Genomic DNA, 24454 nt, shown 5'->3' with positions numbered 1-24454 from the left:
TATCTCGAGAGCGGCTGCCAGTTTCTTACTTCGCGGGATTATTAGCGTTTTGTCACAGAAAGCGAAGTTACCTTTGAGGGCTTCGTCGAGCAAAGTTTGCAGCAAAATCTCTTCGTAGACGTTTTCGACTTGGATCACGTTGTTGTGCTCGGCAAAAATGAACTGCTCGTATTTCTGGAGCTCCTGTGGGGTGAGACACAATTTCAAGAGGATTAAAAGGACCACGTCCCGACTGCAGAAAATCGGAGTTCTTCCTGCATGTGGTGGCTAACAGATTGGCGTTGAATCCTGACAAGACAGAAGTACTGTTTTTGGGGGACAGGAGGCGGGCAGGTGTGGAGGATTCCCTGGTCCTGAATGGGGTAACTGTGCCCCTGAAGGACCAGGTGCGCAGCCTGGGAGTCATTTTGGACTCACAGGTGTCCATGGAGGCACAGGTCAATTCTGTGTCCAGGGCAGCTGTTTACCAGCTCCATCTGGTACACAGGCTGAGACCTTACCTGCCCGCGGACTGTCTCGCCAGAGTGGTGCATGCTCTGGTTATCTCCCACTTGGACTACTGCAATGCGCTCTACGTGCAGCTACCTTTGAAGGTGACCCGGAAACTACAACTAATCCAGAACGCGGCAGCTAGACTGGTGACTGGGAGCAGCCGCCGAGACCATATAACCCTGGTCTTGAAAGACCTACACTGGCTCCTAGTACGTTTCCGAGCACAATTCAAAGTGTTGGTGCTGACCTTTAAAGTCCTAAACGGTCTCCGTCCAGTATACCTGAAGGAGCGTCTCCACCCCCATCGTTCTACCCGGACATTGAGGTCCAGCACCGAGGGCCTTCTGGCGGTTCCCTCACTGTGAGAAGCCAAGTTACAGGGAACCAGGCAGAGGGCCTTCTTGGTAGTGGCGCCCTCCCTGTGGAACGCTCTCCCACCAGATGTCAAAGAGAACAACAACTACCAGACTTTTAGAAATCTGAAAGCAGCCCTGTTTAGGGAAGTTTTAATGTTTGATGTATTACAGTATTTTAATATTTTTTTGGAAGCTGCCCAGAGTGACAGGGGAAGCCCAGCCAGATGGGCGGGGTATAAATAATAAATTATTATTATTATTATTATTATTATTAAAATGCCCATTCACAATGATAAGCCCAGTAGCTTCAGTATGCAAATCCTTCCTCTCCTTTCAATTCAAATATAGGTATTGTAACTTACCGGCTTACACGTTGACGCCAATGTCCGCTGAAGCGTGGGCAACGAGATTTGGACCAAGGCATCCTGAAATATCTTTTTCCGGGCGGTACTGCTGTCATAGTCATATTGCTGTCAATTTAAAAATAAATAAATAGAATCAGCTGCGAGATCTGAATGTGCTGGCAAACGTCTCCCAGCTTTCTGCACAAAATCAAGTAAACCCCATCCAAAATCAGTGCACAAAGGCAATCTATAGTTTCTTTTCAAACTATTCCAGGAATTCTTTGGAAACGGTTGCTTTAACCAAGTCCCTTCTTTTGTTCTTGCAAAGTATAATGTGCACGATCTATAAAATCCACATGTTAAAAATAAATGTATGTGTTTGTGTGTGTATAAGAAGTGAACACACACACACACCTCCTCAAAACACTCCTTGTTCTATCACACATGACTCACTTATCATAAGTGTTATTAATAAACTAAGAAGCATCTGACACATTTTTATTACATTTACTCTACCTTCATATTGTTTCTAATCTTGTAGATTAGAAAACCTCAGATTAATTTTTGCTTTCATTCCAATCAACAATTGGATACGCACCAACTTCACACATTTACAAAATGGCTACAGCAGGGTGAAAGGGGCAAAGGAGGACAGGGCTTCGGGACCTTTTAATAACTGTGGGGGGAAAGGGGACGCACAACTTATCACGCACTATTAAAACAACAGAAATTGTGTCTTCTTTTGCAACCAAGCTAGACCTGTTGCATGATTACATTCAGAATGAGACAACCAATAACAGCAGGAGTGGCGGGTATGATGGAGCGGCGTTGCAGAGTCCTTCAGATCCACTGAAGATATTTCTTCCCCGAATATCTATTAATATGTACTATGAACACTTTAGGATCATTAGGGACGCGGGTGGCGCTATGGGTTAAACCACAGAGCCTAGGACTTGCCGATCAGAAGGTCGGCAGTTCGAATCCTCGTGACGGGGTGAGCTCCCGTTGCTCGGTCCCTGCTGCTGCCAACCTAGCAGTTCGAAAGCACGTCAAAGTGCAAGTAGATAAATAGGTACCACTCCAGTGGGAAGATAAACGACGTTTCCGTGTGCTGCTCTGGTTCGCCAAAAACAGCTTAGTCATGCTGGCCACAAAGCTGTACGCCGGCTCCCTCGGCCAATAAAGCGAGATGAGCGCCGCAACCCCAGAGTCGGCCACGACTGGACCTAATGGTCAGGAGTCCCTTTACCTTTATGAACACTTACCGTATTTTTCTGTGTATTGGACGAAGGTTTTTGACACAAAAATCATGTCAAAAAACTGGGCTCGTCCAATACACAGACATGCTGTGCGCAGGGAGCGATCCGGGGGCACTGGCTAGTGGTGCGCAGCTTCCCCCGATGCCGCTGCGTGAGGGAAGCACTCCCTAGATCATTTCCCGCACGTAGCGACATCAGGGGAAGTTGCCCTCCGGCCAACAAGCTGGCTGGCTGGAGCGCAACTTCCCTCAATGCTGCTGCGTGAGGGAAACACTCCCTACCTGCGTGCAGGAAATGATCTAGGGAGTGTTTCCTTTCCGCAGCTACGTGAGGGGCGAGGCTCAACAACTTTGGGCCATCTCCCCTCATTTTCTTAAAATTGAGTCCCCCAAAATGGGGCGGGGGGTGTCCTTATACACGGGGGCATCTAATAGACAGAAAAGTACGGTATTTCCATTTCTTAGCATGGGACACGAGTGCCTGGCATGGTGGATTTGCGTCGCTACAGCTCACCTGGCCAAAGGCAGGGCAGCATTGAAGTTGCAACTGTGTGAACGCATTGGCAAGGCCGCTCCACTTCCTTGTGGGGCGGTGTTGCGGGCAGGCCACATGGCCTTCTGCACACAGGGAGCCCCCGGTCGCGTCACGGACCCCAGCCAGCCAATCCAGCTGGCCAAGGGGCATGGCTTAGCGCATTTAAGCAGCCGCCGGAGGATCTCCCTTCTTGTTCCTTCTCTCACCCTCTTTTCATGCGTTCAACATCTTGGCCTTGCTATGGACCTCGGTTGGTCGCCTGTTGAGGGGGCCTGGTAGGATTTTTTCCACTTGGCAAATTGGCACTGGCCATACGGTTTTTGCCTACCTCATAGCAATCCTCACAACTTTTGTAAGGTTTGGCGCATTGGTAGAACCTGGTTCTGGGGAGTGGAGGTTGTGACCATCACCTGCCCCTCCATTTTAAGGGTATTCCGTTAAAGGGATCCGGGGCTGCGGATCTTGTCCGAAGCTCGGCTAGGGGCTAGGGCCATGCCATGACCCCATCAGGGACCCTGGGGGAGCTCTTAGTTGATGTACATCAACAGGGCTCCCCCTATTGGTGGTTGTCCCTTACTGGACTACCTGCATGGCAGGCAGGAGTCAGATACAGTGATACCTCTGGTTGCGAACTGGATCTGTTCCGGAGGCCCGTTCGCAACATGAAAAGAGTGCAACCTGCAGCGGCGCGTCTGCGCAATGCGCGGGTTGCGATTCGCCGCTTCTGTGCATGCCCGTGACATCATTTTGCGCATCTGTGCATGCGCGAGCGGTGAAACCCAGAAGTAACCCTTTCCGGTACTTCCAGGTCGCCGCGGGACGTAACCTGAAAGAACGTAACATGAAGCGGACGTAACATGAGGTATGACTGTATAGTCAATTCAATTCCAATGCCTAATAAGCCAATACCACTCACATTCTGTAACCAATGAAGTTGTGACCTTTATTTGCCCATTAACCTAAAATACTGTGTCCAGGTGTTATTATTCAACATAAGGGGAGGCCTCGGGGTCTTGACACGCAAGAGAGACAGACTGGTTTTGCTGCTGCATCTTCACAGCCCTGACCTCACAACCCCCCGCACCATTTGGTCTAGCTGCAGGGGTGCTGGTACTGGGAGTGGGGTTCATTGGCAGCGTCCCTTCACATAGCAGCTCCTTACCAACGCTAAGAAATGGAATCACATTTCCAGGCTATACATTAATAGAAATTGAAGGAATGTACCCTTTCTCCTAGGCTTCTGATAGACCAAGATGATAATTTATTTTTAAACTGTAAGTGTGTGTCGTATCTTCCTGAGGCCGTTACTAGGGGGTTGCGGGGATTGTTCTGTGTGTGTGTGTGTGTGTGTGTGTGTGTGTGTGTATATATATACACACACACATATACACACACACAATATATATATATGTGTGTGTGTGTGTATTATATATATATATATATATATATATATGCTTTCGTAGATTTTCGTAGATATATATATATATATATATATATATATATAGGACGCGGGTGGCGCTGTGGGTAAAAGCCTCAGCGCCTAGGGCTTGCCGATCAAAAGGTCGGCGGTTCGAATCCCCGCGGCGGGGTGCGCTCCCGCTGCTCGGTCCCAGCGCCTGCCAACCTAGCAGTTCGAAAGCACCCCTGGGTGCAAGTAGATAAATAGGGACCGCTTACTGGCGGGAAGGTAAACGGCGTTTCCGTGTGCTGCGCTGGCTCGCCAGATGCAGCTTTGTCATGCTGGTCACGTGACCCGGAAGTGTCTCCGGACAGCGCTGGCTCCCAGCCTCTTAAGTGAGATGGGCTATATAAAATAATCTGTGTTTTTGCATGGAGGTGTTCATTTTTTAGTGTTTTGTGTTTTTAAAACATATGTTTGAAGCTGCTTCTGGGTAACAAGCGTCGTAATACGGTGGCTCTCAAACTTTTTCTTCTCTGGGCCACAATAAAAAATTGGTTTGCGCCATGCCAAATTTTTAACTGTTAACAAATACAATGGAAAACAAAAAGAAACAACCCCCAGCAGTGCTTGATTTGTAACATAGAACTCAACTACTTTATAATATGAACATGTTTATAATATGAGCAGTGGCTGTTCCTAAGAGGGAGCACTGAAAGTATGAAACAATGCAACTACATAAGACGATGATTCATTCCCAAAATATATTATAAACAAGCCTGAAATGTTTAAATATCTCTTTGATCGTCCTTGTGTCTTCCCACCCCACTTGCCATCCTCTCCTGCCACACCCTTTGCGAACCACTGGTCTAACAAGTCTAAATGTGGTGATATATATAATTATAATAGACACTACACCCCTAGATTTCCCTTGCAGAGGACAGGAATAAGTAAATAAACAGCATACCTTAAGAACACGGAGTTTGACTTTCTCAATGGCTGTTGACACTTTGGCCGCATCCTTATGATGGCTTAGACTCAGCAGGTGATCGAAGGTATATACAGCATTTCCCATAAGCTATAAAGACATTGAGAAATAGATGCCATATTTATTGGCCTACAAAATTCCGAGAGTCACCAAGATGAACCTACATCAACCTCAAGGCACTTCTGGCAACAGCACATCATCATCTTGGTTCTGTCAGAGACTCTACGGCTTAATTCAGGAGCCTTGTGGTCTGGGGATGGGATCTAGCCTGGTGATTATTGTGAATCCTCTGTGAATCCTCTTCAGGCACAGAAGGGAACAGTGACATCATCTCCTGCGATGGGCAGGCAACATGAAGTCCTTGCATCAATCTGGTCTGATATAGTTTCCATTTGCTTGACTTTCTTCCCTCGTATCAGGCGAGTGACTTCTATATTCTTCACTTCCTGCTCCAGTAACTGAACTAAGAGCTTAGGGACCTTGGCTTAGAAGGCACACACTCCAGATCTGGATTTCTGAGACGGCTGGTCAGAATGCTGGTTTGGCTCTGACGGGGCGAACCGTTTTTCAGATAGCATTTGGGAGTGCTTAACGCCTTAGAATGTAGGGACACGGGTGGCGCTGTGGGTTAAACCACAGAGCCTAGGACTTGCCGATCAGAAGGTCGGCGGTTCGAATTCCCACAACGGGGTGAGCTCCTGTTGCTCAGTCCCTGCTCCTGACAACTAGCAGTTCGAAAGCACGTCAAAGTGCAAGTAGATAAATAGGTACCACTCCGGTGGGAAGGTAAACGGCGTTTCCGTGCGCTGCTCTGGTTCGCCAGAAGCGGCTTAGTCATGCTGGCCACATGACCTGGAAGCTGTATGCTGGCTCCCTCGGCCAATAAAGCGAGATGAGCGCCGCAACCCCAGAGTCGGTCACGACTGGACCTGATGGTCGGGGTCCCTTTACCTTTAATGCCTTAGAAATCAATACTACCCCACTGGAAATTGGCCAGTAATCTGAATGTGTGTCGAGCCACTGACAACAATAAGGGGTGCACGCACCAAGACCAAAAACTAGGCTGACTGTCAAAATAAATGTGAATTTTACAGTACCTCCTGCATGACGTTCTGGGTCATCTGAATAACCAAGCCAATATCATAGAATTTGAAGCGGCTCTTGAGGTCCTGGAGTTGCTCTTGAAGGAAGTCGACTTTCAGATAGCAAGGTTCCATTTTCACAGAGTCGTATGGCAGGCTTGTCAGGTGCTTCACGTTCTGTCAGGAAGACAGTATCCATAGGTTTTCAGTAATGTTTGTGCAACTACTTTGCACTGGTGAAACACAGTGGCTAAGAGTGTTATCCCAGGCAAATAATTGATGGCTCAGGAGCCCTGAAGATCCAGTGGTAATGACTGACCTAGCAGCCAAGAGAAGGCAGAGTTGGGCTTCTGAGGACGTCAGCCCCATAGAATAGGTCAACCAATAATGCGACTGATCCATTATTGACCTAGTTGTCATTGGGTTAGTTGTATTGATGTCATAAGGATAGTGCAAATGAGCTAAGTAGTTGAGTGATAAGGGGCTCATAGCGTCAAACTAAACTTCAAATTTGCCACCACGGGAACTTTCCTCCCAATGTGAACAGCAGGCACATGGTGACAGCAAGTCTGACCAAGACAAAAACAGTGGCAAAGGGTGAAAGATCCTCTACCCAGATGCCACTATCTTAATCCGGCCCAGTATACCCGAAAGAGCATCTCCACCCCCATCATTCAGCTCGGACACTGAGGTCCAGCGCCAAAGGCCTTCTGACGATTCCCTCACTGCAGGGTGAGGTTACAGGGAACCAGGCAGAGGGCCTTCTCAGGGATGGTGCCCACCCTGTGGAACACCCTCCCATCAGATGTCAAGGAAATAAACAACGATCTGACTTTTAGAAGACATCTGAAGGCAGCCCTGTTTAGGCAAGTTTTTAATGTCTGGTGTTTTACTGCATTTTAATATTCTGTCGGGAGCTGCCCAGAGTGGCTGGGGAAACCCAGCTAGATGGGCAGGGTATTAATATATTGTTGTTGTTGTTGTTGTTGATATTATTGCTCCCAACTAGCTACTTGCTTTCTGTAAATGTAAACTGGCAAGGGCAAGCTACAGGACAAATGCCATATACAGTATGACCTTGAGATGATCTAAGAACTGTAATTCCAATTGCAGTAATCACTATATACTGCCACAGCCTTTACAATTATGTACATTGGCTCTTTCTGAGCCTTTGAGTAGGAAGATAATGGCTGCAGACAAACAGATGACAATTACGGCTTATGGAATGTAGCTTAGCATTTGTAACCTTGTTCATTAGGCTTCTCGACAGGCAGCAATATTCCCTTATCCTATTCCTCCTGAAAAGAATCCTGTGAGACAGGTTACTGTTACCTTTTGGGTGAACAGGTGGGGACTGAACCAAAGGTCACATCACGTGGCTATCATACCTCTTTCAGCTTTGCAATGTCATTTGTCTCTTGGAAATTTTGGCTGATCTCGTTGACCTCTTTTTCAAAGAGAAGACGGACTTCGCTGAACCCAGAGCTCACTGGGCCCATGAGCTCCTCCAGGATGGAAGCCAGAAAGGGCTGGATGCTCTCGCCGCAACATGTCTGCATGGGCTCAGATATACTCTCTGAAAGTTTAAGGCAGGTCAGAGTTAGAGGCTCCAAGGACAAGAAAAACTATCAAAATCCAAAGGACACCTAAAGTCATTTATCAGTGAGGTACCAACTAAAGAAGAATGGCAACTTAAGTCAACAGAATATGCACAACTCGCAGACAAGAAGAACATAGGTTTAAAGAAGATTGGAAAACATTTATTGAATTTATGGAAAATAACTGTGTACAGCTGAAAATGCTGGCAGCATTAAGATAAATTCAACAGGGTAAATAAGTTATGATGGATGTAATAATGGAATACTGAATAGTATAGTTTCTGAAAATATGCAAGGATTTATGATATGTAAAATGAAGCATGGAAAGAGAAGGAGGGAAGTCATTACTATCTTTAGGATGTAAAATTAGTATTTTAAATTGTAAAACAAAAATTTAATACACACACACACACACACACACACACACACACAGTCGTACCTTGGAAGTCGAACGGAATCCATTCCGGAAGTCCATTTGACTTCCAAAACATTCGGAAACCAAAGTGCGGCTTCCAATTGACTGCAGGAAGCTCCTGCAGCCAATCGGAATCCGCAGAAGCCCCATTGGACGTTCGGCTTCCAAAAATAGTTTGCAAACCGGAACAACCACTTCCAGGTTTGCGGCGTTCAGGTGCCAAAACGTTCGGGAACTAAGCTGTTCCACTTCCAAGGTACGACTGTATATGGTCATTTATCAGTGGCAGATTAATCAATACACAAACCTATTTCTATATCCTGCACATCGTGAGAATATGCACATTGTGTCTGGCTTAGTTAGCAGTGTCTCCCATTGAGTTCTATGGATCAAAGTAATAGGACTGCACTATGAAGTACAGTTATAACTCTTGACTCTCAATCCAGACACTGGAGTCGCTGGCAACAAGGGCAGCTCTTGTTCCATGGGACTGGAACAGTGCCTCTCTATGCGCTCTGAGAAAAGGATGCATAAATCTACTACATACGCCAAGTGGCAGTATGCAGACTCTCACACAAACAAGCATATTGCACATCATGCGCACAAGCATTTTACAATATCCTTGTTCAACATGACTAGGGGAGGAAAGAGTCTGATAACTACCAGATCTTTGCTAGGCTGACACTCTTGATTCAGTTTCTTAGTCATGATGTAAAGCGAAGGGGGTAACAACAGGAGAATTATACATGTAGTTTTGCAAAACAAGCTAGTTGATTGGCTACCGGCAAAATAGCAATGTAGGTGAGTTGCGACTTGGAAACTTCATACTGTAATCAAAATTTCTGAATGTTTCTTTTACCGGATGTGAAAGTCTGGAGCAGTTGACTTCTTAGCTCAGTGTGCTATCCCTGTATCAGTTCCACAGAGCTTTAACACTTACAAAAGGTCTATAATTATGGTAACCCTTGGGCATATTTAGGCTTGTTCAACTCCCTTTGATGAACAAGGATGTAGCTTTTATCTCTGACTGGCCAGCCCAATTTAAAATAAGTTGCAAGCTTTAAAACTATGGATTAGTTTATTATTAAGTACAGGGAATCAAGGCAAAACAAGATGTCCAAGATACAGAGGCTGTTCTGTTCCTATTAAACCTTGGCGAATTGTTGCTGTGAAAACACAGGATACTTCTAGACCACACCATGTAAACTGTACTCCAGTTCAATTCAGCTGAAATCTCCCAAACAAGGAAATGGCTAATGGTTACGGAAAGAACTGAAGGATGAGGTCACTAATATATTTTTACTATCAACAGTAACATAGGCAACACCCATCACAAACTGGGAATTCTAAGTGAAGTTTGTGCCCTCACACACATTATATGATGGAAATGAAATGTGTAGTGTATTCAACATGCCAGACAAAACTAGAGAAGGACGCTCTTTCACTAAAAGGCACAAAGGTGCTCCTACTTCATCTTTCCATAATACAAGGAAGAAACCACAGATTTGGATTCAACCAAAGTGATGAGGGTTTCATCACTATCTAACTAAAGTTTAAGGGGAAGAAAATATTATAAGCAGAAAGTAAAAGACATGTTTTCTTGGAGTTAGAATCATAGAATCATAGAGTTGGAAGAGACCACAAGGGCCATCGAGTCCAACCCCCTGCCAAGCAGGAAACACCATCAGAGCACTCCTGACATATGGTTGTCAAGCCTCTGCTTAAAGACCTCCAAAGACGGAGACTCCACCACACTCCTTGGCAGCAAATTCCACTGTCGAACAGCTCTTACTGTCAGGAAGTTCTTCCTAATGTTTAGGTGGAATCTTCTTTCTTGTAGTTTGGATCCATTGCTCCGTGTCCGCTTCTCTGGAGCAGCAGAAAACAACCTTTCTCCCTCCTCTATGTGACATCCTTTTATATATTTGAACATGGCTATCATATCACCCCTTAACCTCCTCTTCTCCAGGCTAAACATGCCCAGCTCCCTTAGCCGTTCCTCATAAGGCATCGTTTCCAGGCCTTTGACCATTTTGGTTGCCCTCCTCTGGACACGTTCCAGTTTGTCAGTGTCCTTCTTGAACTGTGGTGCCCAGAACTGGACACAGTACTCCAGGTGAGGTCTGACCAGAGCAGAATACAGTGGCACTATTACTTCCCTTGATCTAGATGCTATACTCCTATTGATGCTCCTATTGAGTTAGTTCATATTAATCCAAGTGAGCACAAGATCCTTTGTCCTTTGTTGATCTGGTCACCTGAATGGAACCCCCCCCCCCCAAAAAAAAATAATAACATGTGTCCTGTCTTGTAGGCTTATTGTGTCACTTTCCTGCCAGCTTGCAATAGAGCAACATACTTTCCAGAAGGCAAAGGGAAAAGATTTTACACATGAACATACCCTACGTCAAGCAGTTTTCTGAGGATAAGCCTCTGAATCGTGCTGTAAACTCCCGTGTCTCCAAAGGATGATGATGGAGCAATTCTTAACCAGTTCATGGATTGGAAATTTGCGGTGAAGCTTTTGCCCAGAGCATAAATCTTAGGTTTGCAAACTACTTTTACTAGTTATGCTCCTGTGACCTTCACACGTAACAATTTAGCAGGTAAATTTCTCCTTATCACAGTTTCTCCAAGCCAAGAAAAAGTTTCACATGCTATTTTTTCCTCTAGTAGTCAAAGGAATAGAAAAATACTGGTTTTTAAACAAAATCCTGTCTATTTAAGATTAGAACAGGCTTTCTTGGGCAGGCCAAAGGCCCTACCCACACTGGTGGAGGAGGCGGGTGCGGTGGGTGTGGACCGTCCCAGGTGTCATCCCGGGGGGGGGGGTTTGACATCGCGCGCCACCCCCCTGGAATGCTCACTGTTGGCGGTGCCCTTCTGGGATGCTAGCCCCGCCCCCGTGGGAGACTAGCCCCACCTCTGCACACCCATTGAGTACTCTGTTCTCACAGTGGCCAACCAGAGGCCCATGTGTCACGGGGGGGGGGGGGGCTCCCCAACCAAAGGAATGCACAAGGCAGAGAGTTACCGTATTTTTCGCTCTATAGGACACACCCGACCATAGGACACACCTTATTTTAGAGGGGGAGAACAGGAAAAAAAAATTTCCCCTCTCTGCTCAGCACCCCTTCCATTTCTCCTCCCACTTCGCTGAAGGGGCGCTGCGCAGCTCTCCCTCTCTGTTGAAGCCAGGAGAGTCTTGCACTCCTGGCTTCAGCAAAAGGAACCCAAAGCCTTTGGAGCGCAGCGCGAGTTCCCGCTGCGCTCCGGAGGCTTCAGGCAGCTATCCCTGAAGCCTGGAGAGCAAGAGGGGTCGGTGCGCACAGACCCCTCTCACTCTCCAGGCTTCAGCAAAAGCAACGCGAAGCCAAGGAGCGCAGAAGGAGCGTTTCAGAGGCTTCGCGTTGCTATCGCTGAAGCCAAGGAGCCTGCATTCGCTCCATAGGACGCACACACATCTCCCCTTAATTTTTGGAGGGGGGAAAGTGCGTCCTATAGAGCGGAAAATACGGTAACTCTTTAATGTCAAAGTTCTGAATACCCCAACACACCAGTCTATCATCTAGGCAGCTATTCCCAGATCTGTGCTCTGCGGAGCAGTTGCAGCGACTGGGGATCACTCCCTCTCCACCAGTTTATGTACCTCACCCTAACGGGCTGTGTGCATACAGGCGGAGACTATGCCTGAGTAGAAGCTTCCTCTGCTCACCCCTCTTCAGTCCCCTCCTGGTTCTAGGAGACAGTGTGGGGAAGCACCTGGCCCTTCATTTTCCTGACCTGCTGCCTCCTCCTCTTCTTCCACCCCATCCCGTGCTCCATCCTCCAGCTCTGATGCTTCCCATGCCTCTGACTCCTGCCTCCTGGCCAGTACAGTTCCCCACAGATCACGGGCCCCCTGTCCCAAGTCAGACTCCAGACCCCTTCCCCCTGCTGCGTTCCCATCAACGTCCTGACACACCAGGGTAAGCCCACAAGCAAAGCAAGAATCCTCTCCCCAACCTGTGATTCCCAGCAACCATTAATTAACACCGCCAACCTTTAATTTTCCCAGCTAAGTGATTCTTGGAGGTCAGAATTTCATCCATATTTGACCGAATGGTTCCTTCAAGGCCTGCGGCGACTTCTTTGCATTCGTCTTTCAGGGTACGTAAGCCTTCGGAAACTTGATTTTGGACCAAATGGTAGGTTTCTTCTAGGATCTAGGACAAGGGAAAGCACAAAAGCTGATCATCAATGGCAACGCAGGCCAGCTAGCTACTCTGCAAATTAACCATACAGTTGTAAGCGTGTTCTCTGGATCAAAAAGGTCGCTTTCACTGAAGTATTTTGTATATAGCTAGAAAGCTGAGCGAGATTGTTTTAATATCCTTTGATCGCCGGTGGCTACTGCAAGCCACTGGAATTTTTGAAAAGTACCCCAGCTTCCTGGAGTGGAGCTGAAACAAAACAGTTTCAAATATATTTCCTGCAAGAGAAAGAAGTCTCAGCATTATAAGAAGCAGCTCTGGGTATGTTTGTACCTTTGAAGGACTGATTTCAATACTAGCATTGTCTCACACTGAACGACTGCTTGCGTCCCTCTGCTCAGCCTACAGAATTTATTACAAAAGGCGCTGTAAGTCTCCGATCTATTCATCCTGTAAAATGCTACCCAGAAACCTCCTACTGCTCAGGAAATAGGGAAAACAATACTTACACCAAACCATGCCCGCTTGCGATCATGTCGCTTCCCTTTCATTTTAGGAAGCACCATAGTCTGAAGGCTTGGTAAAAGTTCCTCCATCACAAGGTTGCTGAGAATCTACAAGGGAGCAAAAAGAAACAATTATGTTCTCAGCCTCAAAAGTATCTACCTGAACTCTGTGAATGAAGCTACCTTGGCAGAAACTCAGAGGCTAAGGAGCTGGTTCGTGCGGGAGACTGCTGCCAAGCATAACTATACATGACTTCTAGTTAGTGCATGAAGAGGTTAAGGACCACAGAGCTGAATTGCTAGATAGATTCAATGAGATCACATACCCTCTCCAGAGGAAGCGAAGCTTTCCCTCCCACGCATCATGTAACAAAGGATGAGTGTAAGCTTGCTTCCAAGCTTAAAGCACATGTTTGGAACTATATTCTATACTTTCTGCCCAAGAGTATTATGCCTGTGTTTCTCCTTGCAGTTGCATGGAACAACACATGTATCAGACCTGTGAATCTGCAAGTAAAGCATTTTTAACTTTGCGAGAGGGGTAGAAAGAGGGGAGCACTGTAAATGGGATAATAAAGTTCTGACAACCTATACAGTGGTACCTCGGGTTACATATGCTTCAGGTTACAGACCCCGCTAACCCAGAAATAGTACCTCAGGTTAATAACTTTGCTTCAGGATGAGAACAGAAATTGTGCTCCGGCAGCGCAGCGGCAGCAGGAGGCCCCATTAGCTAAAGTGGTGCTTCAGGTTAAGAACAGTTTCAGGTTAAGAACGGACCTCCAGAACGAATTAAGTACTTAACCCGAGGTACCACTGTATTCCTAACACTACACTGTTGTTCAGAGTCAGATGGGCGGCCCAGAAATAAAAAATATTATTATTATTATTTTGCCAAATTCTTTTTATCAATTTTCCAAATTTTAACGAATCAACCACAAATTAAAACTAATACAATTTTTCCAAAAATGGTTCCCCTCACTCTGTTGTCAATGTGTCCATAATTTCCTCTAGTTGCTGCCGTTTTCCCAATTATTTCTAATTCACATTTCATTTCCAATAATTATCCTTACATTACAATAGTTTTTTGTTACTTTTATCCATCAGCTATCCATTTGCCAATTCCTGCATGTACATTACGATGATGATGATGGTTTTAATACTCTGTTTTTAATACACTTTGCACAAAAAGAGCAGGCAATAGCGAACCGCGTGACTCATGACTATGGAGATAATAATGTAATCTATCTAAGCTCTGTTAAAATAGGGCTCAAGGGAGATATGGGCTGTGAGTAATTCCCACAGCTTGCTAGATCAGCTAATGAGATGCTATAAGCTTGCCAGGTGAATGCGGAGCTGTGCAAGTTTCAAATAATACTTTAATCCCCTTGGGTACATCAAAATGTCCAGATGTTATCACATTTGAGGTGAGTGGAAGCACTTTGTAGAATCATTTAACCTGCAGCTAGACAGCATCTTAAAAAGTAGAGACATCACCTTGCCAACAAAGGTCCATATAGTAAAAGCTATGGTTGTCCCAGTACTGATGCATGGAAGTGAAAGCTGGATCATAAAGAAGGCTGATCGCCAAAGAATTGGTGCTTTTGAATTATGGTGCTGGAGGAGACTCTTGAGAGTCCCATGGACGACAAGAAGATCAAACCTCTCCATTCTGAAGGAAATCAGCCCTGAGTGCTCACTGGAAGGACAGATCGTGAAACTGAGGCTCCAATACTTTGGCCACCTCATGAGAAGAGAAGACTCCCTGGAAAAGACCCTGATGTTGGGAAAGATGGAGGGCCCAAGGAGAAGGGGACGACAGAGGACGAGATGGTGGGACAGTGTTCTCGAAGCTACCAGCATGAGTTTGACCAAACTGCGGGAGGCAGTAGAAGACAGAAGTGTCAGGCATGCTCTGGTCCATGGGATCACAAAGAGTCGGACACGACTAAACGACAACAACAACATAGAAGTATGGATATGGGGCTGAAGCGTGGCTTTTAAGCTCTATGAGAAGCTAAACTTTTAATAAATATGACTATACTCACGCCTCGGTCCTGTATACCTGAAGGAGCGGCTCCACCCCCACCGTTCTGCCTGAACACTGAGTTCCAGTGCTGAGGGCCTTCTGGTGGTTCCCTCGCTGCAAGAAGCCAAGTTACAGGGAACCAGGCAGAGGGCCTTCTCGATAGTGGCACCCGCCCTGTGGAACGCCCTCCCACCAGATGTCAAAGAGAAAAACTACCAGACTTTTAGAAGAAATCTGAAGGCAGCCCTGTTTAGGGAAGCTTTTAATGTTTAATAGATTATTGTATTTTAATATTCTGTTGCAAACCGCCCAGAGTGCTGGGGAAACCCAGCCAGATGGGTGGGGTATAAATAAAGTATGATGATGATGATGATTGCATATGGGTTTTTTTAATCATAGTTGAACACACATCCGAGTATCACCTAACCTCCAACTTGCAGCCTAGTCTTATTCTGGTATTCCATTTTCCTGTTACGGAAATGGAAGTGTCCTAGCAGCAGAAAGGATGTGAGGGGCAAGAGTCTTTGTGCTGACCACCTCCATCGCAAGGATCCTTCAGAAGGGAACTGCTGCCAGGAGCATTATGTACAGGTGGATTTGATGCATTGAACAGAATGGAAGTTTATGAGTCATGGCGGAGGGGAGAGCACATGAACAAACTCAACAGGGCTTTGTTTGTTTTGTTGCTATTTTGTTAATGTTGTTTTATAGCAGGGATGTCCAACAGGTCGATCGCGATCGACTGGTAGATCCCCTGGTGGTTTTGGTCGATCGTGGGCTCCTTTTCCTTTGTGGTGGCATAAGAGCACCCGGCCCCGGCCCCGGCCCCTCGCCCCGTCCTCCATTCGCACATGATCGCTAGAGCAGAAGATGGAGTTATCCCTCAGCGGCAGTTTGTTTCCTTAGCGATCTTCTGGTGAGCAACTTTTCCCCTCTCCCACTTTGACCTGAACCCCCTCAAAAAGGGGCAATTTTTTATTCTGTGAGTAGACTGCAGTCTTTTGGGAGTTGGACGTGCCTGTTTTATAGATATGAATGCTGTACTTTGTAAATCCTGTTATATGATTTTTGGTGTAACTGTGATGTTTATCCTGTTTTTTAGTTGTTTTGTTAATAGTGTTACATAGATGTTAATTGTTTTATTTGGGATTTGGGGTTGTTTTAAAAGGTAAAGGTAAAGGTACCCCTGCCCGTACGGGCCAGTCTTGACAGACTCTAGGGTTGTGCGCCCATCTCACTCAAGAGGCCGGGGGCCAGCACTGTCCGCAGACACTTCCGGGTCACGTGGCCAGCGTGACATCGCTGCTCTGGCGAGCCAGAGCCGCACACGGAAACGCCGTTTACCTTCCCACTAGTAAGTGGTCCCTATTTATCTACTTGCACCCGGGAGTGCTTTTGAACTGCTAGGTAGGCAGGCGCTGGAACCGAACAACGGGAGCGCACCCCGCCGCTGGGATTCGAACCGCCGACCTTTCGATCGGCAAGCCCTAGGCGCTGAGGCTTTTACCCACAGCGCCACCCGTTGTTTTACAGGTGGGGTTGTTTTACAGGTGATTTATTAAGTATTCCTGATGTTATTTTTATCTTTTGTTTGTAAGCCGCTTTGGGATTTATTTGAATAAAAACTGACATAGAAATAGAATCAATCAATCAATCAATCATTTCTGGTTAAAACCTGCCCTGCCCCCTCCGGGTAATCATCCCTATATTCTAATACTGGTATCATAAAGGATACAGGTATCATAAAGGGTAACAATCAGTGCTGTTCAAGTATTTAAAGTCAATCGCATACATTCTTATCTCTATAAGCCTTTGGGTAACGCAGGTCAGCCTAATTGTCCCTGTATTTCACGTAAAGCAGGGGCTGGGGTTGAAGTGGGCATCACCCACAGGGCACCCGAGGCTTTTAAGTGTGTACTTAGAGGTTTCGAAATCTTTTTGCTTTTGCCTTTCTCACGAACCCATAAAGAAGCATCTGTGAAGAAAACTAAAAATTACACCTCAAAATACACCTCAAGTCCTTTTAAAAACTCATGTTGACCACTTGTCATTCTATGCAACAACTCAGATCCATTCTTGGAGGTAAAACTATTCCCGTAGCAGGTATCATTTGCTAGAAAAGCTGAAGAAGAAAATCGGGGGGGGGGGGGGGAGGGGAATGTCAACAGCTGCCCTGAAATCAGGCTTCTTGAACCTGTTGCCCTCCAGATCTAAAGGTAAAGGTACCCCTGCCCGTACGGGCCAGTCGTGACCGACTCTAGGGTTGCATGCTCATCTCGCTTAAGAGGCCAGGAGCCAGCGCTGTCCGGAGACACTTCCGGGTCACGTGGCCAGCGTGATGAAGCTGCTCTGGCGAGCCAGCACCAGCGCAGCGCACGGAAACGCCGTTACCTTCCCGCTATAAAGCGGTACCTATTTATCTACTTGCACTTAGGGGTGCTTTCGAACTGCTAGGTGGGCAGGAGCTGGGACCGAACGACGGGAGCTCACCCTGCTGCGGGGATTCGAACCGCCGACCATACGATCGGCAAGTCCTAGGCACTGAGGTTTTACCCACAGCGCCACCCGCATCCCTCGCCCTCCAGATCTACTGGGCTACAATGAGCCCCGACCAAAACAGACTGTTGTAATGAAACATATCAGGAAGACACCAGGTTGGGAAAAGGTTGCCTGAAATTATTCGTGACTAATAATAATAGTACAGTGGTACCTCGGGTTAAGTACTTAATTCGTTCTGGAGGTCCGTACTTAACCTGAAAGTGTTCTTAACCTGAAGCACCACTTTAGCTAATGGGGCCTCCTGCTGCTGCCGCGCCGCCGGAGCACGATTTCTGTTCTCATCCTGAAGCAAAGTTCTTAACCTGAAGCACTATTTCTGGGTTAGCAGAGTCTGTAACCTGAAGCGTATGTAACCTGAAGCATATGTAACCCGAGGTACCACTGTAGATCTAAATGGATTTATTGACTTATGTTCAGCACTCTGCAGGACATAAACTTTGCAATGGAATTCTACTCAATATTGATCCAGAGCAGAAGTCCAACGTATAGTTAGCAGAGTAAAAACTTATACATGTTGCAGGATTCCCAAAAAAAATAGACCAGAAGCTATTAATATTTCATCCAGCAGAGTTTTACTGCTAGTGAAGGAAAATGGGCACCGTGGTCACAAATCCAATATATTCAGGACTGGCCCTGTCCATAAGAAATCCAGTTGCAGCAGACTTAAACTTATAACTTTTAAGAAGACTAAAACTTAATACTACATACAGAAGGAAGAGAGATAGAAAGAAAACGTGGAACCAAGCTCCTTCTGACCTTATTATTATAGTCAGCATAACCTTGAAGGAATAACCCAAACATCATGAACCTTTTGCTTGTTTCTTTTACACAGAGAAGATTCTTGAATTAAATGGAATAGGAAAGATCTCTATAAATCAGATCAATACTTTCTGTACTAAGAAATGCAAACTGACAAACTTTACTTTGTCTTTTATCATTTGTTGTCCTGGGGTGGAAAGGCACACCATGTTGGTGCTGACCTTTAAAGCCCTAAACAGCCTCGGTCCTGTATACCTGAAGGAGCGTCTCCACCCCCATCGTTCAGCCCGGACACTGAGGTCCAGCGCAGAGGGCCTTCTGGCGGTTCCCTCATTGCGAGAAGTGAGACTACAGGGAACCAGACAGAGGGCCTTCTCGGTAGTGGCACCCGCCCTGTGGAACGCCCTCCCATCAGATGTCAAAGAGATAAACAACTACCTGACATTCAGAAGGCATCTTAAGGCAGCCCTGTTCAGGGAAGTTTTTAATATGTAACGCTGTATTGTTTTTAACACTTGATTGGGAGCCGCCCAGAGTGGCTGGGGAAACTCAGCCAGATGGGCGGGGTATAAATAAATTATTATTATTATTATTATTATTATTATTATTATTATTATTATTAGGGGAAAGCAATATTTGGTGCATGGCTCAACAGCCATGGCATTTGACCCAATTTGGGTTGTTGTTGGTTTTTTCCTTGATCCAAATTTTCTGTACAGTTCTTCCTTTATTGTTACCACAAGTATCCTGGCTAGTACCTGAATTTCGTTGCCAGTTATCATTTCCGAAGACCCGTAGTGGCCTTTCTCCTGACGGAAAAACTGGACAGCTTCCAAAAAGGCTTGAGCTTCAAATGAGACCTGCTTGAAATAATCTGAAAGAAACAAAGAATAGGAATTGGATTAGCAAATGCTAATATTTGGGGGAAATCCTCCCCCCCAAAAAAAGCTCAACAACTTGCCATCTCCCCCCATTTTCTGAAATTTCAGTCCCCCAAAATAGGGGGCATCTTGTACATGGGGGCGTGTTATACAGAGAAAAGTACTGTACGTTTCCCCAATATCTTCTATAAGACAAAGTCAATCATAGAATGAAGAACAATAATAATTAATGCAACCATCATCCCTAGAATATTTCTAAAAGTTATTTGCTGAATACTTTACCTAAACATATTCAAGATTCTGTGGATTTCGGGAAAACTCAGCAACACATTAAACCATATAGTTCACAAAGATTTCTAAGCCAGCAGTTAGAAATGGCTACCATTTTGTACAACACTTTAATAAATGTGTCCTTATATAGAGAAACTGGAGTTTAGGGCGCAGAGGCAAAGGTACATTTCAGATGCTGAGAATTTTCATTAGGAAAAAAAGAGTTGTACAGTGGTACCTCAGGTTAAGTACTTAATTCGTTCTGGAGGTCTGTTCTTAACCTGAAACTGTTCTTAACCTGAAGCACCACTTTAGCTAATGGGGCCTCCTGCTGCCGCCACGCCGCTGGAGCACAATTTCTGTTCTCATCCTGAAGCAAAGTTCTTAACCTGAAGCACTATTTCTGGGTTAGCGGAGTCTATAACCTGAAGCATCTGTAACCTGAAGCGTATGTAACCTGAGGTACCGCTGTATTTGTACTCCTACTTCACCTCATGGGAGCATCGATGCATTGTGATCATTAGAAACCTCAGTAAAAATTGACTTTTAAATTCACTCACAGGGCTGAGCTTCTTATTAATCTTCTTTATGAAGAAATACGCAGGGGAGTACTGTTCTGTCAGCAACAGTTCTCTTTCCTGATATTTAATGCAAGTGGCAATAACTTGATTTTGCCCTCTCCCGTTTGGAACGCTCATTATTAGGTATCTTATTGTCCCATCACAGAGAAATCATGCAATAACAAAGGACAGTCCCACCTGCTTCTCCAGTTGGTCCAACGACAACTTAAAAGTTTGTGTTCCGGGTTATAAGTTTGTTTCTGTTATTGTGTTATGTATTTTGTCTTCTCATTTTGTATATTTATGTTGTGAACTGCTCTATGATCTTCCGATGGAGGGAAGTACACACATTTTAATAATAATAATTTTAATTAAATTAAGTTAAATTAAATTAAAGACAGAGAAGAGAAGGAAAGCAGCTTAAGGCAACTTGGAGAACTATGACTTCAGCTCAAACCCCATTTTTAAGTGATATGATATTGTGCTAGCGCAGCAATCACTAGGTGCAGCCACAAGTGTGAGGTTGTTAAAACATCCTCTTTTCTGCAGGCAAGAGCACTTGTAAAAACCATTTTTGCCACCAGAGGGACCAGAGGCTTGGACGTTCCCAGCCACTACAAGGTTTTGGGCAGAGGAAGACACAAAAGCTGTAATTATTGCCCTGGTGGTGGGGACTCTGAGTCATGTGTTTTCATATTTAAGAGCTGTGCTCATCCCTATCCAGGGCAAGGACAACGAGACCAACAAGAAGGCTGGCATTTGGATGTAAACAAAGAGGTCTCCACCCCAGCTAGCGATGACAGGGCTTCTCTCATGTCCACGAACTTTCAGATGTAATGATAGAATTAGTCCTTACCTCTCTCGACAGTTTCTATTGTCTGACTGTGGGAGGGAAGGGGGTATCTTGTAAAAGCTGCAAGGGAGTCAGTGGCAGCTGGCTCCTTCGAAAAATGAGGGGGCTACATGTCCCCCCCCTCTGCTAAACCCTTTTTTGAATCACGCATGACTGTGGCTTCACTAAACGCCCCTCCCATCAATCATGATGACTAAATGGAGCTTCCATGTTTGGAGGCAGTATACCAGATGCTAGAGACAAGCAACAGGGGGAGACTGCCACCCTCAGTCCCACCTTATAGGCTCCCCAGACACGTTTGGCTGGCCACCGTCAGAAAGGGTGGACTAGATGGAGACAGGTACCGTATTTTTCGCTCTATAGGACGCACTTTTTCCCCTCCAAAAATTAAGGGGAAATGTGTGTGCGTCCTATGGAGCGAATGCAGGCTCTTGGCTTCAGCGATAGCAACATGAAGCCTCCGAAGTGCAGAGGGAGCGCTCAATCCGCGCTCCGGAGGCTTCGTGTTGCTTTCGCTGAAGCCGACCCCTCTTGGTTTCCAGGCTTCAGGGATAGCCGCCTGAAGCCTCCGGAGCGCAGCGAGAACTTGCGCTGCGCTCCGAAGGCTTCGGGTTCCTTTTGCTGAAGCCGGGAGAGGAAGACTCTCCTGGCTTCAGCAGAAAGAGAGAGCTGCGCAGCGCCCCTTCAGCGAAGCAGGAGGAGAAATGGAAGGGGCTCCGTTTCTCATGCCGCTTCGCTGAAGGGGCCCTGAGGAGAGAGGGGGAGAATTTTTTTTCTTGTTCTCCCCCTCTAAAACAAGGTGCGTCCTATGGTCGGGTGCATCCTAGCAAAGAATACGGTAACCTGCCCAATTACAGAAACTGAGAAGCACACCAAGAACTCAGGCCAATGTAAGTTTCAATAGTGGGAATGGTCCCTACTCACAAATCAATAGTCAATAGTAACAAAAACTAATCCATTCAAAAGTATGTATTCTGACAAGGATTACAAACTCAGCGTGGAAGTCACACGTAGAAAATAGCTGGATATATTTATCCGAAAGTCTTCAAACTTACACAACCTTTTAAAAATTGGATGATGAAGGTGAATACATCGAAACAGGGCCCTGTCCTGGTTTCTAATCTATAATTGACTTCTGACTTCTGCTCTATGTTTGAAACTAAGACCTTCACATCGAATTTTACTTCTGACTTCTGTTCAATGATTGAAACTAAGACTTCCACGCCGAATCCGACTATGGACTAAGATAAACTTACCTCTACTCATAAACTCTTATTCCTAATTCCGTAACGAATCATTGTGTTATACATATCTTTATGAGTTTGAGTTTGTAATCTCTATTAGAGTTTGTAACCTCTATTTGAGTTTGTAATCCTTGTCAGAATACATACTTTTGAATGGATTAGTTTTTGTTACTATTGATTTATCCTGGTGTGCTTTTTTCTTGGTATATTTAATAACAAGAACTCCAATTACAGAAACTGAGCCCAAGGCAGAGGTGAGATCCAAACCCAAAACACCGAATTATACCTCAAAGATGACATTCGCCGGGTCAGCATCCATTCTACTGAAGGCAAACCAGTGAGAATCAAAGGGAAGTGACTTGCTTTAAGACCAGGAAATGACTATTAGTGTCAGCTTGCATTTCTTAGTACAGAAAGCATTGATCTGATGTGTAGAGAGATGTTTCCTATTCTAATTAATTCAAGAGGGTTCTGCAAGCTTCTCTGTGTGAAAGAAACAAGCAGAAGGTTCGTGATGTTTGGGTGATTCCTTCCGAGAAGCTGAGTACAGATGGCTTAAACTGGTTCTCTTATCTCTTTTTGTCTTGCTGACTATAAAAGTAAAGCCAGAAGGAGCCTGGGTTTCGCTCTCTTTCTGTCTCTCATCTGGTGTGGTGTTCTGTATATAGCGTTAGGTTTTAGTCTTATTATAAGTTATTGTAAGTTTAAGTTAAGTCTGCTGCAACTGGGTTTCTTATGGACAGGGCCAGTCCAGAATGTGACCACGATGCTCATTTGCCTTCAGTAGCAGTAAAGCTCTGCTGGATGAAATACAATTGCCTCTGGTCTATTATTTTTGGGGGGTGGGGGAGGGAATCCCGCAACTTTTTAAAGTTTTTACTCTGCTAACTATACGTTGGAATCTGTTCTGGATCAATACTGAGTCGAATTTCTTGACAATTAGATGGAGACGGTAAATGGATCTTTAAAAAAAAACAACAGCCATCAATTTTACTCTTCTGCAATTATGACATGACCATTTTATTTTTAATGACGTTTTGGTCTCATAATTATGAACTAATTTATTTGAGCTCAGCGGTTCTTGCTTCTCCAAGGTGTGAACAAATCTGGTCCCAAAATCTCATGCACAAGTTAGATGTAGCAGGTGAATCAGGTCTGGTAACTCTGTGTGTGTGCGTGTGCGCGCGCGTGTGTGTGTGTCTTCTGCTAAAACCACTCCTTTTTTGCCAAGCTTTTGGTGTGAGTTTTGGGTTGTTTGTTTTAACACCTGCTGCTATGAATTGTGTTTTGTTTTTGTTTTTAGCTTACTTTGATTTTTAGCTCTTGCTCTGTTATACTGCGGTTTCTGCTGTATTATATTGTAGTTTTACTTTCTGATTGAGTGGCCTTGGGGACCTGTGGGATGGGAAGGTTTTCTTTAAAATATAAACAAGCAAATAAATAATATTCATTTAGGCTGGAATCACAGGATCTCAGCTCAACAAGAGAGCAGATCCTTCTAAAATGGATTAACTTACATAGTGCATATCATTTCCTTAAGTAGCTGGATAGTTCAATTCACTATGCTTCTTTGACAGCAAAACAGGTTTGACCGCAGTTTGGGACTATTAGTCATTTTTCAGGGCAGATGCTAGGAACATGGGGTCATCAATTTACCCAAAGGCTATTTTCCCTCTTAAAGGCCACGAAGGAAACTGATGGAAGTGTTTGGCCTGAAATATTATGGGACACATAGCAACACTGCACAAAATGTCTAGGGCAAGAACAATTTACACATCAGTGGCATTCACGTGATGATGTCTCTCAGAGTAATCAGAATGAATAAAGACATTCAAAACACCCATTACTACACTACTAAAGACTTTTCAAATACTGGAAAAAAGCAGTCAAAGCAACACTGCATGCGATAAATATTTGGCAATACAGCATTATTTGACATAATCCTGACCAACTGAGCATTCATTCTATCACCACTGAACTTAAATATAAGATCTGTCCAAACTTGCTTTTTCTAACTCTTCAGCAGATGGCGGCGGCAGGGGGGTGGGGATCCATGTTTATAAGTGATTCCTAAGAGAAGCCCTACAAAATAATTATGTAATCTTTGGACATTTCATTACTGAGATCCAAAAA

General features: G+C 45.2%; 1 protein-coding gene across 1 annotated transcript in view; it reads right to left on the bottom strand.

The window, feature by feature from the left end:
* Nucleotides 1–24454, bottom strand: part of NIBAN1 (niban apoptosis regulator 1) — a 93854-nt gene that overhangs the window by 5965 nt on the left and 63435 nt on the right. Inside the window, exons 6-13 of the mRNA XM_028732496.2 lie at nucleotides 19272–19387; nucleotides 13170–13274; nucleotides 12510–12672; nucleotides 7843–8030; nucleotides 6470–6631; nucleotides 5352–5462; nucleotides 1211–1318; nucleotides 72–183 (exon numbers count right to left, since the gene is read on the bottom strand). Of these exons, the coding sequence (XP_028588329.2) occupies nucleotides 72–183; nucleotides 1211–1318; nucleotides 5352–5462; nucleotides 6470–6631; nucleotides 7843–8030; nucleotides 12510–12672; nucleotides 13170–13274; nucleotides 19272–19387 (1065 nt within the window). The remainder of the gene's footprint in view (nucleotides 1–71; nucleotides 184–1210; nucleotides 1319–5351; nucleotides 5463–6469; nucleotides 6632–7842; nucleotides 8031–12509; nucleotides 12673–13169; nucleotides 13275–19271; nucleotides 19388–24454) is intronic.

The sequence above is a fragment of the Podarcis muralis genome, chromosome 5 (assembly GCF_964188315.1).
Source record: "Podarcis muralis chromosome 5, rPodMur119.hap1.1, whole genome shotgun sequence".
In the NCBI taxonomy this organism is placed as follows: Eukaryota; Metazoa; Chordata; class Lepidosauria; order Squamata; family Lacertidae; genus Podarcis; species Podarcis muralis.
Note: the sequence above shows the minus strand (reverse complement) of the source record. Positions and strands in the feature narration are given on the sequence as shown.